The following is a 15975-nucleotide window of genomic DNA, read 5'->3' as shown; positions in this document are numbered from 1 at the left end:
TCTTGATTGTAGACCTCCAATGTAAGTATTCAAACGGATGATACAAAACATCTTGAGGAAGAGTTAATTAACCTAGAAAGTATAGTAAAGAAACTTGAGGAGGAATTGGAGAGTGAGAAAGATAAACAAGAAACATCCAAAAGAACATCAGATTCTAAAATAGAACAACAAGATAAAAAAATTAAGGTAATACACTGATGTTTTTACCAATAACTTTAGAAATTGTACATTACACAGATAAATTATAATAGTAGTATTTATCTCCAATTATAAAGTATTACTTTCTTAAGATCTTATTTGTTATGAAATGGTACATTTATTTTTTTGTGATTTTAATGTAGATTCCAGTACAGAAAGGAAATAGGCAATATAACATACTATAAGCTCATTTTTTATGATAATCTGTGTATTAAAATATTAAGAACAGTATTCGAATAATATGGAACACTCAAGGAGGATAGTATGAGGATTGATAGAAATGTTACAGTATGTGTTCTACCATGTGATAATTTTTATTTTTTAGGAATTGGAACTTAAAATTTCTAAAATTGTGGAAGAAAATAATAAGAGCATTAAAAACCTAGAAGATGAATTAAAAAACAAAGAGCAAGAATTTGAAGCAGAAAAAAATAAATTTGAGAAAGAGAAAAAAGAAAGACAAGTTTCAGAAAGCACCACCAAAGAGATGATGAGGAATCTGATGTAAGTGGAAATCAATTCTCAAAAACCGTATGTTTTAATTTACCCAGTACTACTATTCATTTTGTTTTATTTGATGTTGTGTTAATGGTGAAAACAAGAACTGTGATTTAAAGTATAATATTCTTGGGGGTGGGGGAGGGGACATATATTACACATAAGTAAATGGACATTTATAAATTGAAGTTCATGTGCTGTGCCGTAAAATGTTTTATTTAGATTCTTCATGATTTCAAAAGAAACCTGCACTATTTCTGTGAATCACACAGACATAATATTGGCTTGAGTTCTAATTTAACATTAGCAAAATGATGTATGAACAATACAGAGAATTTAATTTTGTAAATGTTATTTTTTTTATTTTATTTTATTTATTCATATATATATTTTTTTCCTTAATGGCGGGTACTTGACTGGATTTATGTTAATGTAAGTTCTTCTTATTATTGTTACAAGATAAGGCTATTGAGCGGTACTGTAATTGCTATGTCGGATATTTTATTAAGCAGTTCTTAAACTATAGAGTTCGAAGATCCCTTTCATATGATTAGCAGTTTATCAGACACCTTAACACATTAACTTTATATCTTTGTCTAGTATAAGGTAAGAAAATATTTTCATATATATAAGCTATTTATTTTTCACTTTACAAATTTTTACAGACCTTGCAAAAATTAGCTTTGTTAATAATAAAAAGTTATAATTACAACATTTTAAATGAAAATTAATATATATTTATTGCTGGGCTTGCATAGTAGGTACTTTATTATATAATCTTCATTTAAATTCATACTTTATTATATTTTTCAAAATGAAATAACAAATGAAATTTTACCTAAGAATTACTGTTCTGTGCTAATGTAAATATTCTTCTCCACCCTGAATTATTTGGTATGCAATTATTTATTGTATTTTCCATTGTAGAAGTGAAACTGGACAAAAAGTGAAAGAACTTGAAGAGACAAAAAAAGAATTATCACAATACCAGCAACTCATTTTGAAAACGAAGAAGGAAGGAGGGGAGTTGAAGTTCAATTTGTAAGTAAACATCAAGATATGAGCTAATAAAAGAGGCTGTAACATTCTAGTCAGATAATGAAATAATTTTCTTTTTATACAGTCTGTAATTTGAAGGGAAAATAATTACCCATACTTCTGTTAAACTTCTGGAAGGTAGTTAAATGAGATATACATATCAGAAACTAATGGTCACATAATGCAGACTGCATCTACAGTAGAACCCCAATTATTCATCACTCTGTTAACCAATTGGTGGATTATTCCACTATCTTTCTTTTTTTTTAGTTAAGATCTCTCATCTGACAATAACATTCGATGGTGGTATAACCAGTTTGGAATGATGAGGTGTCTGTGTAACAGGAAAAGTATGGGGCAACTGTATGTGTCAGATGAAAAAATCAAAAGAGCCAGACAACTTTCGTGTGCAGTCCTAAAAAATCCAGACAAGAACTAGCAATACTGAAAATTACAGTATGGAAGATGTTTAAGTGACTGCAAATTCAACTGTACCATCTGCAGCTGGCATAGGCTCTAAAGCTTGCAGACCATGTGGCACACACCAACTTCATCATCTAAATGCAGGAGTAACAGCTGATGAAGATTTGCATAGTCGTATTATTTTAAGTGACATATCGACATTTCACCTTATTGATAAAGTGAACACAATGTCCGTATCTGGGGGACAGAGAATCCACACGAAACTACGGAACACAAAGGGACTCTCCAAAATTTGTTCTTTGAACATGCTGCGAATGACAAGTTTATGGCCTTTCCCCCCCTCTCCCCTCTGGAAAAATTACTGCAGGAATTACGTATCTTGATATGCTCTTCCACAGCTGCAGGATGGACTACAGAGAACGTCATTTGGCAGCAAGATGTTGCACCCTATCATTTTCTTCACGAAATGCGGAAATATCTGAATGAAGTTGTTCCCCATTGCTGGATTGGTCGTAATGGTCACAATGACATGGCTTTACTTTGGTGGCCTCCTTGATCCTGTGACCTGACCCCATGTGACATCTTTCTCTGGGGATATGTCCAAGATTGGTGCCACTGCTACCTGCAACCTTACTTGACTTGAGATGCAGGATTGTCATGGCTGTTGCGTCCATTACAGCAGACGTGCTGATCAGAGTGTGTGAAGAACCCAAATACTGGTTGGATGTGTGCTATGTAACAAGGGGTGCCTGCCCACATTGAGAACTTGTAGTGCATGTTCTGAAAAGTCAAAGACTTCTTTTTTTCTCATCCTATGTCTGGTTTATTTTAGACTGTACATATATAAATACACAAATGTTTTGTCCATGAGCAGGGCTTTCACTACAAACCCAGCATTCTCCAATTTTTCCTATTTTTTGCCTTCCTCTAAGTCTCCACATATGATCTGTATATCTTAATGTCGTCTATCATCTGATATCTTCTTCTGTCCTGAACTCTTCTCCCGTTCACCATTCCTTCTAGTGCATTCTTCAGTAGGCAGTTTCTTCTCAGCCAGTGACCCAACCAGTTCCTTTTTCTCTTTCAGATCAGTTTTAGCACCATTCTTTCTTCACCCACTCTTTCCAACACAACTTCATTTCTTATTCTGTCTGTCCACTTCACACACTCCATTCTTCTCCATATCCACATTTCAAAAGCTTTTATTCTTTTCTCTTCATTTCGTCGTAATGTCCATGTTTCTGCCCCATACAATGCCACACTCCACACAAAGCACATCACTAGTCTCTTCCTTAGTTCTTTTTCCAGAGGTCTGCAGAAGATGCTCCTTTTTCTATTAAAAGCTTCCTTTGCCATTGCTATTCTCCTTTTGACTTCCTGGCTGCAGCTCATGTTACTGCTTATAGAACACCCCAAGTATTTGAAGCTGTTCACTTGCTCTACTGCCTCATTTAGAATTCGCAAGTTTATCTTCTTTATTTTTCTTGCAACAACTACTGTAGGTGAAAGTAATTATGCAACCTTAAAACTCCGATATTCATTTACACACACCTGGTAGAATAAACTGACAAATGAAATGGGTGATTAATCTCAACTAAAAGCATTTTGCTAACAAATATTAATTATATATATATATATATATATATATATATATATATATATATTTAACAAATCTCTCTTGAGTCCTAAGCTCCTAGGCAGTGACCAGAGATGGACAGTCCCTCGTTGCAAGGAAATACTGCTCTGTTGGAAGAAAATATGTTACACATAGGTCAATCTCTACAGTGAATTATTAAGATTTTAGAATTAAAAAGAAAAATTTGTCATAATCTACTAATAGACTTGAACTGTCGGTTTTGATAAATAGAAAAATATTAGAAATGCTTACAATATACATGCAACTATTTTATTAAATGTTGTTAAACTGACTTATATCTACTTAAATCATACAATGTATAAATGAAGTCATATTTCTTACAATTAATATTAAACAAAAATGTCTTTCGTGTTCATGTTCAATCCTGAAAACAAAAACCTTCTTATTTGAATACATATTGAATTCTGTTATTTATGTACACTTTAAATATTTTATTCCAGTTTTACACAGAAGCCTATTTTACCTGAATAAGTATTCATTCATAGTCTTCTGCCCAAGGGCAGGTCTTTCACTGCAAACCCAGCATTCTCCAGTCTTTCTTATTTTCTGCCCTCCTCTTTGTTTCCACATATAATCTTTAATATCGCCTATCATATCTGATATCTTCTTTTGCCACGAACTCTTCTCCTGTTTACCATTTCTTCTATTGCATCTTCAGTAGGCAGTTTCTTCTCAACCAGTAACCCAGCCAATTCTCATTTTTCTGATCAGTTTCAGCATCATTCTTTCTTCATCCACTCTTTCCAACACAGCTTCGTTTCTTACTCTGTCTGTCCATTTCACACACTCCATCCTTTTCCATATCCACATTTCAAATACTTCTATTCACTTTGCCGTAATGTCTATGTTTCTGCCCCATGCAATGCTACAGTCCACATGAAGCATTTCACTAGTCTCTTACTTAGTTCTTTCTCCAGAGGTCAGCAGAAGATGCTCCTTTTTCTGTTAAAAGCTTCCTTTGCCATTGCTATTCTCCTTCTGACTTCTTTGTAGCAGCGCATGTCACTGCTTATAGTACACCCCAAGTATTTGAAGCTGTCCACTTGCTCTACTGCCTCATTTAGAATTCGCAAAGTATATCTTTTTTAAGTGTGTTGGGTATAAATACATTATTTTTCAAATAATAATTAAAAAAGAGAAACTGAGGACAGTAATTCATCAGTAATTTCATCAAAAGACATTTACACTATCATAGGTCATCTAGGTACAGACCCAGAAACAAAATTTACCGAATTGTTACGAAACTTGTAACACTGATTTTTATGGTATTCTCGAATTATATCTTTTATTTATTTATTTTTCTGTATTTCTTCTATACTGTCCATCCATAAACCACAGAAGAAGTAAATTAAAATCATCAGTACCAGTTGCAGAAGACACAGCCCTGCAGTATATATTGACTACATCCCACCTCTGGCTACTAGCAACATGCATCTATAATGAACACCGATCAAAATACCCCTCATATCTCGTGAAAAACAACAACTGAATAGACTACAGTGGACTGTAGTGGACTTTATGTTGTCAGCAAACAGCTGGATACATTAAGAAGATTGATTGATTTTTTTTCTGTATTCCAATATTAAGTGCAGCTTCCATTAGTGAAAAAATAAATCCATTGGCAATATATAGCATGTGAAAGATACCTATGTTCATGAATTAAGATGAATAAACACATGCACGCAATGGAAGATGAACTGAAGCTCTTTTATAAAATTGTATAATTTTTCTTGGATTTTTCAAAATTGATTACATATCTATAGAATTATTTTGAACAGTACGTAAAGTTATATGATAATAGTAAGCTCTTCTAAAATTAATATTTTAGTGTGTTCACTTTTATATTTACACAGAGTGATGTTTATTTATTTTAGAAAAACTTCATTGTTATATTCCAGTTCAACTCTTATGATAAAGACTGTACATAATTATAGGTATTTTACCTTGTAAATAATATAATGTGTTTTTTTTAACTTTCAGCCACAAGAATAAGTGCATGGATACATTGCAAGCTATGAGAAGCAAAGTGAAATATCTCACAGACACCACTGTCCCTAAAAAGAGTGAAGTGATTGCAGCTATCAAAGATTGGGAGCAATATCTGAACATTACTACGGAACAGGAAATTCAGTTCAGAGTAAGTACACTATTAACTGAAACTGAAATAGGCGACTAGAAAATACACACTTCAAACATAAGAATACATAAGAATTTTGACTGTATAATAATTATTAAACTAAAAATACTCAAGTTTATATATCATGGTACATGATTATGCTCGTATAAAACGTTACACATAACAACCATTGATTTTGTGAATTGCAGCTATTTTGCATTCTTGTAGCATAGCTGTGATGGCTCATTAGGGTTGCCAACTTTTTAAGAAAATACGGAAGATTAAGAAATCGACAAAATTTCACATATAAAACCTGCTAATTATTCAGTTCAGTTACTAAAAAGCAAATTTATTCTACACTTCGATAGCTAGGCTTAAATTAAGAGTATTTCGAGACAGATATTGTCCTGTGTAATAGTTTAAGTCAATTGCAGTTTGCAGCTCTGATTTCATTAGATGTGTGATATTCCTGTTTAGAACATCTTACAATTATTGTTCATAAGATAAAACTCCTTTTTGTATGATCATTACTACATGGTATGCATAAAACAAAACTAGCCATTTCCCCCCCCCCCCAAATTATAATATTAATATTGTTTGATTTTAAATAGGTGAGCACTAAAACCCATTTCCTGCAAGCATTACCTTCCGAAAAAACTGCATTTTAATGCATCTCTTGATCAACAAAATTCATCATATAAACAGTCATCATTCACGGCAAAATGAAATGTTTAGAATAATGATTTTTACGTGTCAAAAATAATAATAATAAATACATTTTCCAAAGCTGTAATCCTCATTGACTCAAAAGCAGCTATACAAGCTATAGCTAATAATAGTTCACAGAAAACTGATACATCTTCTCAGTGCTGTAACCTGACAAGTAGCTCCAAAAACTAGGCAAGGAAATAGTTCTGCAATGGGTTCCAGTGCACTGAGGCATTGCAAGTAATGAATTGGCAGATCAACTGGCTAAGAAAGGCTGCACCCTAATACAAAAACATATTACTCAAAAATCATTTATTTCTGTTAAATTCAATAAAATGTTCCAATACAAACAAACATTTTTGAACAGAATAAAAGAATCAGCTAAAGATAAATTATGGGAACCCCTCCTCCAAAATTTAAACATCATCCCTGAAGAACCAAGAAATTCAACTGTGGCAGCCTTCCACCTTCTGACCGGGCATGATTGTTTGGCAACTCATTTATATAAAATCGGCATCTCCCTCTCACCAGCTTGTGTGTTATGTGGAAAAGACGTAATCATGGATAAGTTGTTGTTGTTGTCGTCGTCGTCTAGTGCCTTGCATCTGGCAATGAAGCCATTAGCAGTCGTGCTTTCCAATACTTGTGAACTGTAGTTTCTTCTGATCTTAATGCTTCACAGGTCTTCAAGTGATCTTCATTCATTTCTGCTGGATCGTTACACAGGACACATATTGGTGAAGCTGAAATACCTATTCTGTAGAGATGACTTGCTAGACAGTCATGATTTGTCAATAGTCTGAGGGCTGCAACTGCTGTTTTCCTTGGTCTCTGGGGGATTATATCTGGGTTGGAAAGTAGTGTAATCCATTTTTTGTCTTTAGCATTGGATTCTATTTCTTGTAGGTATGAATGAGAAAATTTTGTAGTGATCAAGCGTTTTATTGAGGAATATGAGAAATTAAATTTAGACTTTTGTTTTATTGTTGTGCCTTTCTTGGCAAGTGTGTCTGCGGTTTCATTCCCCATGACTCCACAGTGTGCTGGAATCCATTGGAGATGGACAATCTTATTAACTTTTTGGAGTTGTGTTAACATTTTGTAGCATTCTCTTATTTTTGTTGACTTCTTTGTAGCATTTGAACATATTCCCTGAATTGCAGCTTTAGAATCTGAAAGAATTACTGTCTTGTTATATTTATTTAAGGGAAGATTTAATAATTGTTGGAGAGCAATGTGTATATCCTCTATTTCACCATCATAATTTGTTGTGTCTCTGCCAACAGAATGATAAAAGGAAAAAAGTGTACATGTAACTCCAGCTCCAGTAAGGTTTTCTGTGGTGGATCCATCTGTATATATGTGTAGCCATTCTTCTGTAGGGTATCTAGTATTGATCGTTTCCAGTGCTAGAAGTTTTTGTATTTCTTTTGGTGTGTCTGATTTACTTATTTCCTCTGTTAATTCCAAACTGAAGGTAGGTTGCAATAATTCCAATGGATTTTCTCTTATGAGTAAATTTTCTCTCGTGTTAGGAATGTTCAATTTGGATTTAATCTGTGTTACCTTTTCTAGGAAACTACTATGAGTTTTAAGGATTGAAGAAGGAAGGTTCTTTTCTGTCCATTGCGAGTTTGGCAGTCGTAACATTTTCTCATGTTGGAGCAGTGCTTGTTCTTCTGTTTTTGTTGTTATTGATGGGATCCGTGTTAAGGCAAGCTTGGCATCAACAGGTGTGGATTTAACTGCTCCAGTGATTAGACGAAGAGCCTGATTTTGTAGTTGTTCAAGTTTATTGATGTTAGCATTTGCTGCTGTTATTAATCATGGATAAGTACCACCTGGAAAATTGAAAAGCTTTGCCTATTCATCTCAACATCACAGAAAAATACTGAACTGCATGATGGCTAATGGCTTCATTGCTATGATACTACAGCATTGGCTACCAACCAACCAACATTGCAAAAATAAGGGAGAAAAATGCTTGACGAGAAGAAAAATACGGGAGCCGGGAGACTGTTAATAAATTAGGAGCAAATATGGGATATTCTGGGAAATAGGGGAGGGTTGGCAACCCTATGCCTTATGCATAATCACTTTAAAAAATAATCTCATTCTGTTACTTCCATCAGCATTGATACAATTGCTAAAAACAGTCATGAACAAAATTTTCTGGAAACAACCATTGCAGCTGTGATAACTTCATATACTGCAGAGAGAATGTACATACATGAAATTCATTTGTTATGAGGAAATCACAGTGTGTCACATCGGGAGGGTATGGATGGATTGATGACAGTTCGTATTTGTATACAGTTGAAATGGCTAAATCCACTTCTTACTTCGAGAATTCGTATCTAACGAGGAAAGTGACAAGCTTCCTTCAATTTAACCAGTGTTGTTGTTGTTGTTTTCTAATGCCAGGCGTTTGACAATAAAGTCATTTGACCTCTTGCACTCCAATATTTTTCAAAGTTATTATCATGACCAGCCACTGAAGCACAGATTTTGAGGTGTTCCAAATCCATTTCTTGGTTTGAGTTGCACAATGGGCAGTTAGGGGACTGATATATTCCAATTTTATGCAGGTGTTTGGCCAAACAATCATGGTCTGTTGCCAATCTAAATGCAGCTACAGACGATTTTCGTGGTAAATCGGGAATTAACTGTGGATTTTGATGCAGAGAGTTCCATTTTTTCCCTTGGGATTGAGTTATCAAATTATGTTTGTTGAAGTCTAAGTATGTAGATTTAATAAATCTCTTCACAGAGTAATACGTAGCTTTAGTAACAGGTCTGTAAGTAGCAGTGCTGCCCTTCTTTGCTAAAGCATCCGCATTCTCGTTTCCCAGGATTCCACAATGGGATGGTATCCATTGGAATACAATTCTTTTATTGAGTGATATTAATTGAGAGAGCATTTTATATATTTCTGCTGTTTGAGATGAAGGTGTGTGTTTAGAGACGATTGATAGAATAGCTGCTTTGGAGAATTTAACCAGTGTATAATCTAAGAAAATGGAGTGTCAGTGGGGGGGGGGGAGAAGTAGAAGAGGAATCTGTATAATGAAAGACAGAGAGGAATGATTGAATAATAGTAATAGATCATGGTGTTATATGTTAAGAAGGTATGAATAGTGTGTAAAGTAATGAATTGAAAGAGAAGATGAGCTAAGAGGAGAGGTTAGCCAAGATATGTGTCAGTAGGGAGTAGAAGCAATAAAGGAAGAAAGGGAGAAAACAGGAGATAGGGAACATAAAAAATGTAATTAATTCATTTATATCAGAAGAGTAAAACAAGGTTGAATTAGTAATGGTAAATGAAGACGAATGGTGGAGTTAAATAGGGACTGAATGAAATAGTAATTGTAATTGTTGGGAGTAGGTGAGAATTAGAATAAGATAGTACTAGTGTGATAAGCAGTGGTAGTGAATAAATTATGAATTATAGAGAGTAATAAGTGATATGGATACGTAAAGACACCGTTAAGAGCATTCTTCGGTCACTAAATGTCTAATGTATTCATTCATTCATTCAAAGTTTTCTGCCCAAGGGCAGGTGTTCACTGCAAACCCAGCATTCTCCAGTCTTTCCTATTTTCTGCCTTCTTCTTAATCTCCGCATATGATCCATATATCTTAATGTCTTCTATTATTTGATATCTTCTTCTGCCCCAAACTCTTCTCCAATTCACCATTGCTTCCAGTGCATCCTTCAGAAGGCAGTTTCTTCTCAGCCAGTGACCCAGTCAATTCCTTTTCCTCTTTCTGATCAGTTTCAACATCATTCTTTCTTCACCCACATTTTCCATCACAGCTTTGTTTCTTATTCTGTCTGTCCATTTCACACGTTCCATCCTTCTCCATATCCCATTCCAAATGCTTCTAGTCTCATCTCTTCACTTCGTCATAATGCTACACTTCACATAAAGCACTTCACTAGTCTCTTCCTTAGTTCTTTCTCCATAGGTCCGCAGAAGATGCTCCTTTTTCTGTTAAAAGCTTCCTTTGCCATTGCTATTCTCCTTTTGACTTCTTGGCAGCAGCTTATGTTACTGCTTATAGTACACCCCAAGTATTTGAAGCTGTCCACTTGCTGTATTACTTCATTTGGAATTCGTAAGTTTACCTTCTTTACTTTTCTTCCTATGACCAAGGTCTTCATCTTGTTGGCATTTATCTTCATTCCATACTGCTCACAGCTGTCATTTAGCTTCAGTAGCATATCGTTGTCTTAGAGTGTAAATCTGCTAACTACCAAAAAGGAAATTTTACAAGAGAAGCAAAAACCTGAGTTGAAATCAGTTTTTTGCTCAACTTTTTTGGTAGTTAGCAGGTTTACACTCTAAGCCAACAATATCCGTTATTATCGTCTTCTGTTCTGCTAACAACGCCATAATAATCAGCAAATCTTATGCACTTTATTCTTCTTCCTCCTCCTACTATCACTTCTGCCATGTTCTGAAAACAGTTCTTCACTAAATCCTCCAAGTAGATATTGAACAGGGTAGGTGATAATGGACATCCTTGATGTACTTCTCTCTCTATTTCGCTTCCTTCTGACATTTCTTCTCCTATCCTGACTTTGATTCATTGTTTTAATGTATAATATTGTTAGTAGTGTAAGACTGGAACTGCTGGCCTGAATACAGGAATGTGAAGGGCCAGCAAGACTGAATATGTTGGATGATAATAAATCATTCATTCATATCCATATAACATTTAAATGAGAGATGGTTCAGAAACATCATAAATAAATTCAACAAAGTTTAAAGAAAACTGTTTGCAAAGGTACAGAATGTTTTTTATCTGGTGGTAATGCTGGTACACCTGACATTTAAATCACATGTTCAGATTTGTGATTATTATCGGGAAAACCAATTGTAATATCGATGTGAATTCTTAACCATTCAACACTCCATTTCATATAATATTCATGGTAGAAAATAACCATTATTTTATGCTGCCACCTAACGAAAATGTTTCGTAGCTAGGACATTCAAAAGCACCAGTACAGGGATATGCTGGATATTTAAAATATCTATGGTCTTAAAGTGTTAAGAATTCATACCTAAACGAGGAAAGTAGTAAGTTTTCTACTCAGTACGCAGTTTCAGTAATACAGTTAAGGAATATTATTTTATAATATGAACAGACAAGCCAGTTTTCTTAACAAGTGACTGATTTGAATAATTTCGAGGAAAAAATTGTTACGGGGACAATTTTTCCTCGAAATTATTCAAATCAACTTTACAGGGAGTTATATCTGAAAGCTTGATTTGCAAGTGACTGATTTAGACATATTTCATCAAATATTGTATATGGAGCTATTAATCATTCTTAGAAAAGAAAAAAAAAGAATAGATATTCATTTGAAATTTGTAAATTATAATCATTCTCTCCCTCTCTCCTCTTCCCCTTTCTCCCCCTCTTTCTCTTTCGTATGTAATAATATAAAGTGAAATATAGACCCCCTCCCAGTGGTGATTCAATGAATAGTTTGGATGGGTAAAACTCAAAACCTCATAAAGGTACTATAGTCTTACAACTTTAATTAATACTTTAAAAACAGAATAGTACAGTGTCATTAAGGTATAGAATTTTATTAGAGCATGGTTTCTGTTTTCATTGACTCGTGTTGAGGAAATCTTTATTTTTAAGAACAAAAGGAAAAAATTGGTATTGTGAAGTTGATCCATTCTTACATTTTACACTTTCTACAACAATTCAACATTTTCTTGATCTTTTATACTGAAGACATATGTAAATGAAATAATCTATACAGCATGCAATACAAAACTAATTTTTAATGGTCTAGATTGTAAATTGTACAATGTGTTGAAGATGATCATATAATTGATGTGCAAAAAATTCGTATAAAAATCAGGTCGTATATTATAATCGTAATATTACTGTAAATTATTATTTATGAAAATCTATATTCAAAATTGAGAGGAATGTTGAAGTGTATTAGTGGTTAATATTGAAATGTTCGTATTACTTGGAAAATGCACAAGAGCATATAGATATATTGTTAAGGGAATTCGTACATCTTCCTTTCTGAACAATGTTGCTTCTGAACATAGAATTGAAGTTAGAAGAAGTGTTTTATTGTGACTACCTCAGAGTTTATCATAATATTTCTTTTGTTTTCCAGGTACATTACGCATCTTTATCTGAGAAGGCAGGAAGTATTCCTTTTAGTGATATTGATAACCTGTCATTTCCAGAGATCCCTAAAGAACCAGATTGTCCTTTGGATACAATTGAAGAAATGGTGCACAGAGTATTCGATGAAAGTAATGAGATGAAAAATAAATTGAAAGAACAGTATCAAGTAATGACCAAATTGTTAGGAGAGCAGCAGCAAACCTTGCAGCACACATCTGAGCTTAAGAAAGCAATAGATAATAGATCTGAAAAACTTCTTAAAACTCTGGATGGAAATGGACATGAACCAGAAACTAGTAAACCATTAGATAAGCAAAATGAAGGCGCAATTAAATTGGTGGCTACAAAAGAAAAAGAACAGAAAAGTGAGGAGTCAAGTAATGCAGAAGAAAAAGTACTTGAAGTGAATGTTGGACTTAATAGTCAGTCTAAAAATATGAACAACATTTTCGCTTCTGTAATGCCAATGAATCCTTCAGTAGGAATACCATTGTACCAACATGCTGCACCAGCATATCAGCCAAACATGTATCAGCTTGGACCGCCATCGTATGTGTGTATGTATTTTACAAAAAAATGTATTATTTTAAAATAAGGAATTTTTTTTTTTCAGGTGACATACCGTCGCTGTCCCTGTAAAAATGGCTATGTGATCCCAAGTCAATTTTACAGGAGAATTAAAAAACTTCACAAAAAAATTGTTTGTGTTTATATTGTCGTGCTAAAACGTTGTTACTTTCTTTGTTACTTAGCAACAATGCATATATATCAACTTCCAATTTTGAGGAACAATTCTAGACATCCTACTTTCCTTTTTCACCCAAAGACTAACAGAGTTTGTTTCGCTGGCCGGGTCATGCATGCTTCATTCTCATGTAAGAGGACAGGTTGGATTACTGTTTTATATATTTTTTAAGAATATAATATAACAATTATTAGTCGTGAATACAGGAATAAATAAAGTTATATTACATTGTATATGTTTGTGTGATGTAACATATACATATGATTCATTACATTAATGTCATACTATTTTGTTACATATTTTAGACCCACCTTCCACTGCTTATCCACTGCCATTGCCTGTACAATATGGACAACACCAGGGTCATCCCGTTATAATACCATCACATCGACCTCAAGCAGCACCAGCTTTTGTAGGAAGTGATAAGGTTTGTTTGATCTGTATATACAGAGTGAACTCTTAAGTAATGTCATTAATTTCAGACAGTTATTCTTTGAGGTATTAAAAAAATGTAATACAATTTTGCTAGTTTTTGGTACTTTTCCGAGATAAAAATTGTTTTATATGAAACATCTCGTAGCATGTTTTGGGAAAGCCATTGATTTAATTCTCAATATGATCAGTCAATTTAAGGTAACAGAGTATTATGATAATAGATGATTAAAAGAATTTTAGTTTTGTCTTTTAAATGTTCAGATTCAAATTTCTTCACATTTAATGGATGAAACTGAAATTCTCTTGATCATTTATTATCATAATACATTGCTCTCTTAAATTGACTGAGTATATTGGGAGTTAAATCAACGGCTTCCCCAAACATGCTGTAAAATGTTTCATATAAAGCAATTTTTTTTTCTCAAAAAGGAAGCAAAGACAAGCAAAATTGTATTAAACTTTTTTAAACCCCCTGAAATTCATGACATTACTTACGGTTCACCCCATATATTATCTGGAATTAGTAATACTTGTTTTTTTATTTATTTATTTAGTTATTTGTTTGTTTGTTTGTTTATTTATTTATTTATTTATTTATTCATTCATTCATTCATTCATTTATTTGCTAGTACTTGTAGTACTTAACTGTTCGTCATTCACCTATATGAAGCCAGTTGTGTAAAACCAATTTACCAACAGAGTTGTTGCCCAGGGTATGCCATAGGAGGTCGGTCTATGTTACACTCACAGTAAGATGAGATGATGATAGAGATTTGTTGGGATGACATAGGAGAACTGATCTCCCAGAGAAAACCCCTGTGTTACCTGGACCACTGTCTTGCCCAGCACAAGTTATAAATCAGGATAGGCTGGAGATTGAACCCAAGTCCACAGGATTCTCAATCCATTAGACCACTGTAGCGGTTGTACTTGTTCAATGTAAAATGCCAAGACTATTTACACACTATGACAATATGGTATACTCCAGGCTGTCATGGTAATTTTTTTTGCCCATTTGCTCCACCCCTTATTTTTCTCTCTTGTTACTTATTTTACTCTTCTCTCTATATTCCTTTGACCATAATTTGCTGGATGTTTTCAGAATAATGAGTGGTATACAGTAACGCACAAAAGTTACTGTTACTGCAGAAAAAGGCAGTTCGTATTATAACAATGTCACCACCCAGACTATCATGTAGATCTCTTTTCAAAATTGAAAAGATTATGACAGTCTACAATCTATATATTTTTTATGCTTTTAATATATGTAAACAAGAATATTACTAATTATACAAGTATAGTAAATCTGCATCGCTATGAAACCAGAAATAATGATCAATTAAATGTACCACATGTCAGGTTGCAAAAAACACAATCAAGCTATGTAATTACTGCATTAAAAGTATATAACAATATACCAACAAATATAAAGGCACTTAATGAAACACAATTTAAATTGCAGATTAAGAGATTGCTACAAAGTAATCCCTTTTATAATATGAATGAATTTTTTGAAAATGATGTAGTATTTTAGTTAAATTTTATTATTTTTTACTCTTTTAATATTTTAAATATTGACACATTGTTTTCTATATTATTACATTGACGAGGCCTCTTGTATTCTTGTACCTTCAGGCAAATAAAGAATATGAATATGAATATGAACATGTTGAAGTAGTTCTGGATTTCAGTGCTTTAGAGATGGACAGTTTATGTTTTTGAATATCAAATAAGATATATATGGACCAGTAAGAGATAATCTAATATTAGTACAGACCCTCTGTGAACAAATTTAGGCACTCATACACCATGGGTGGTATGCATAGTAGCATTACCTTTTGCTTCGACTGTAGAAGATACTTGAAGTAGAAGTATATACTTCGTTTTGTATGCATAAACCTGATACTGCTACTACAAAGTATCAAAGTATGTACTATGCGGCGGTAGTATAAACTGTCAAGATTATTCGATTATATCGATTATCGA

General features: G+C 33.6%; 1 protein-coding gene across 6 annotated transcripts in view; it reads left to right on the top strand.

Annotated features, from left to right (window-relative positions):
• The window catches only part of LOC138710746 (E3 ubiquitin-protein ligase TTC3-like), a 107851-nt gene that overhangs the window by 70254 nt on the left and 21622 nt on the right, over window positions 1-15975 (top strand). For all 6 annotated transcript variants that reach the window (XM_069841836.1, XM_069841837.1, XM_069841839.1 and 3 more), the window contains 6 exons: window positions 13-186; window positions 524-702; window positions 1624-1737; window positions 5795-5951; window positions 12796-13366; window positions 13860-13981. In XM_069841836.1, coding sequence (XP_069697937.1) covers window positions 13-186; window positions 524-702; window positions 1624-1737; window positions 5795-5951; window positions 12796-13366; window positions 13860-13981 — 1317 coding nt within the window. The remainder of the gene's footprint in view (window positions 1-12; window positions 187-523; window positions 703-1623; window positions 1738-5794; window positions 5952-12795; window positions 13367-13859; window positions 13982-15975) is intronic.

The sequence above is a fragment of the Periplaneta americana genome, chromosome 12 (assembly GCF_040183065.1).
Source record: "Periplaneta americana isolate PAMFEO1 chromosome 12, P.americana_PAMFEO1_priV1, whole genome shotgun sequence".
Classification (NCBI taxonomy): domain Eukaryota; kingdom Metazoa; phylum Arthropoda; class Insecta; order Blattodea; family Blattidae; genus Periplaneta; species Periplaneta americana.
The sequence above is the reverse complement of the archived record's forward strand: the minus strand, read 5'-3'. Positions and strand labels throughout refer to the sequence as shown.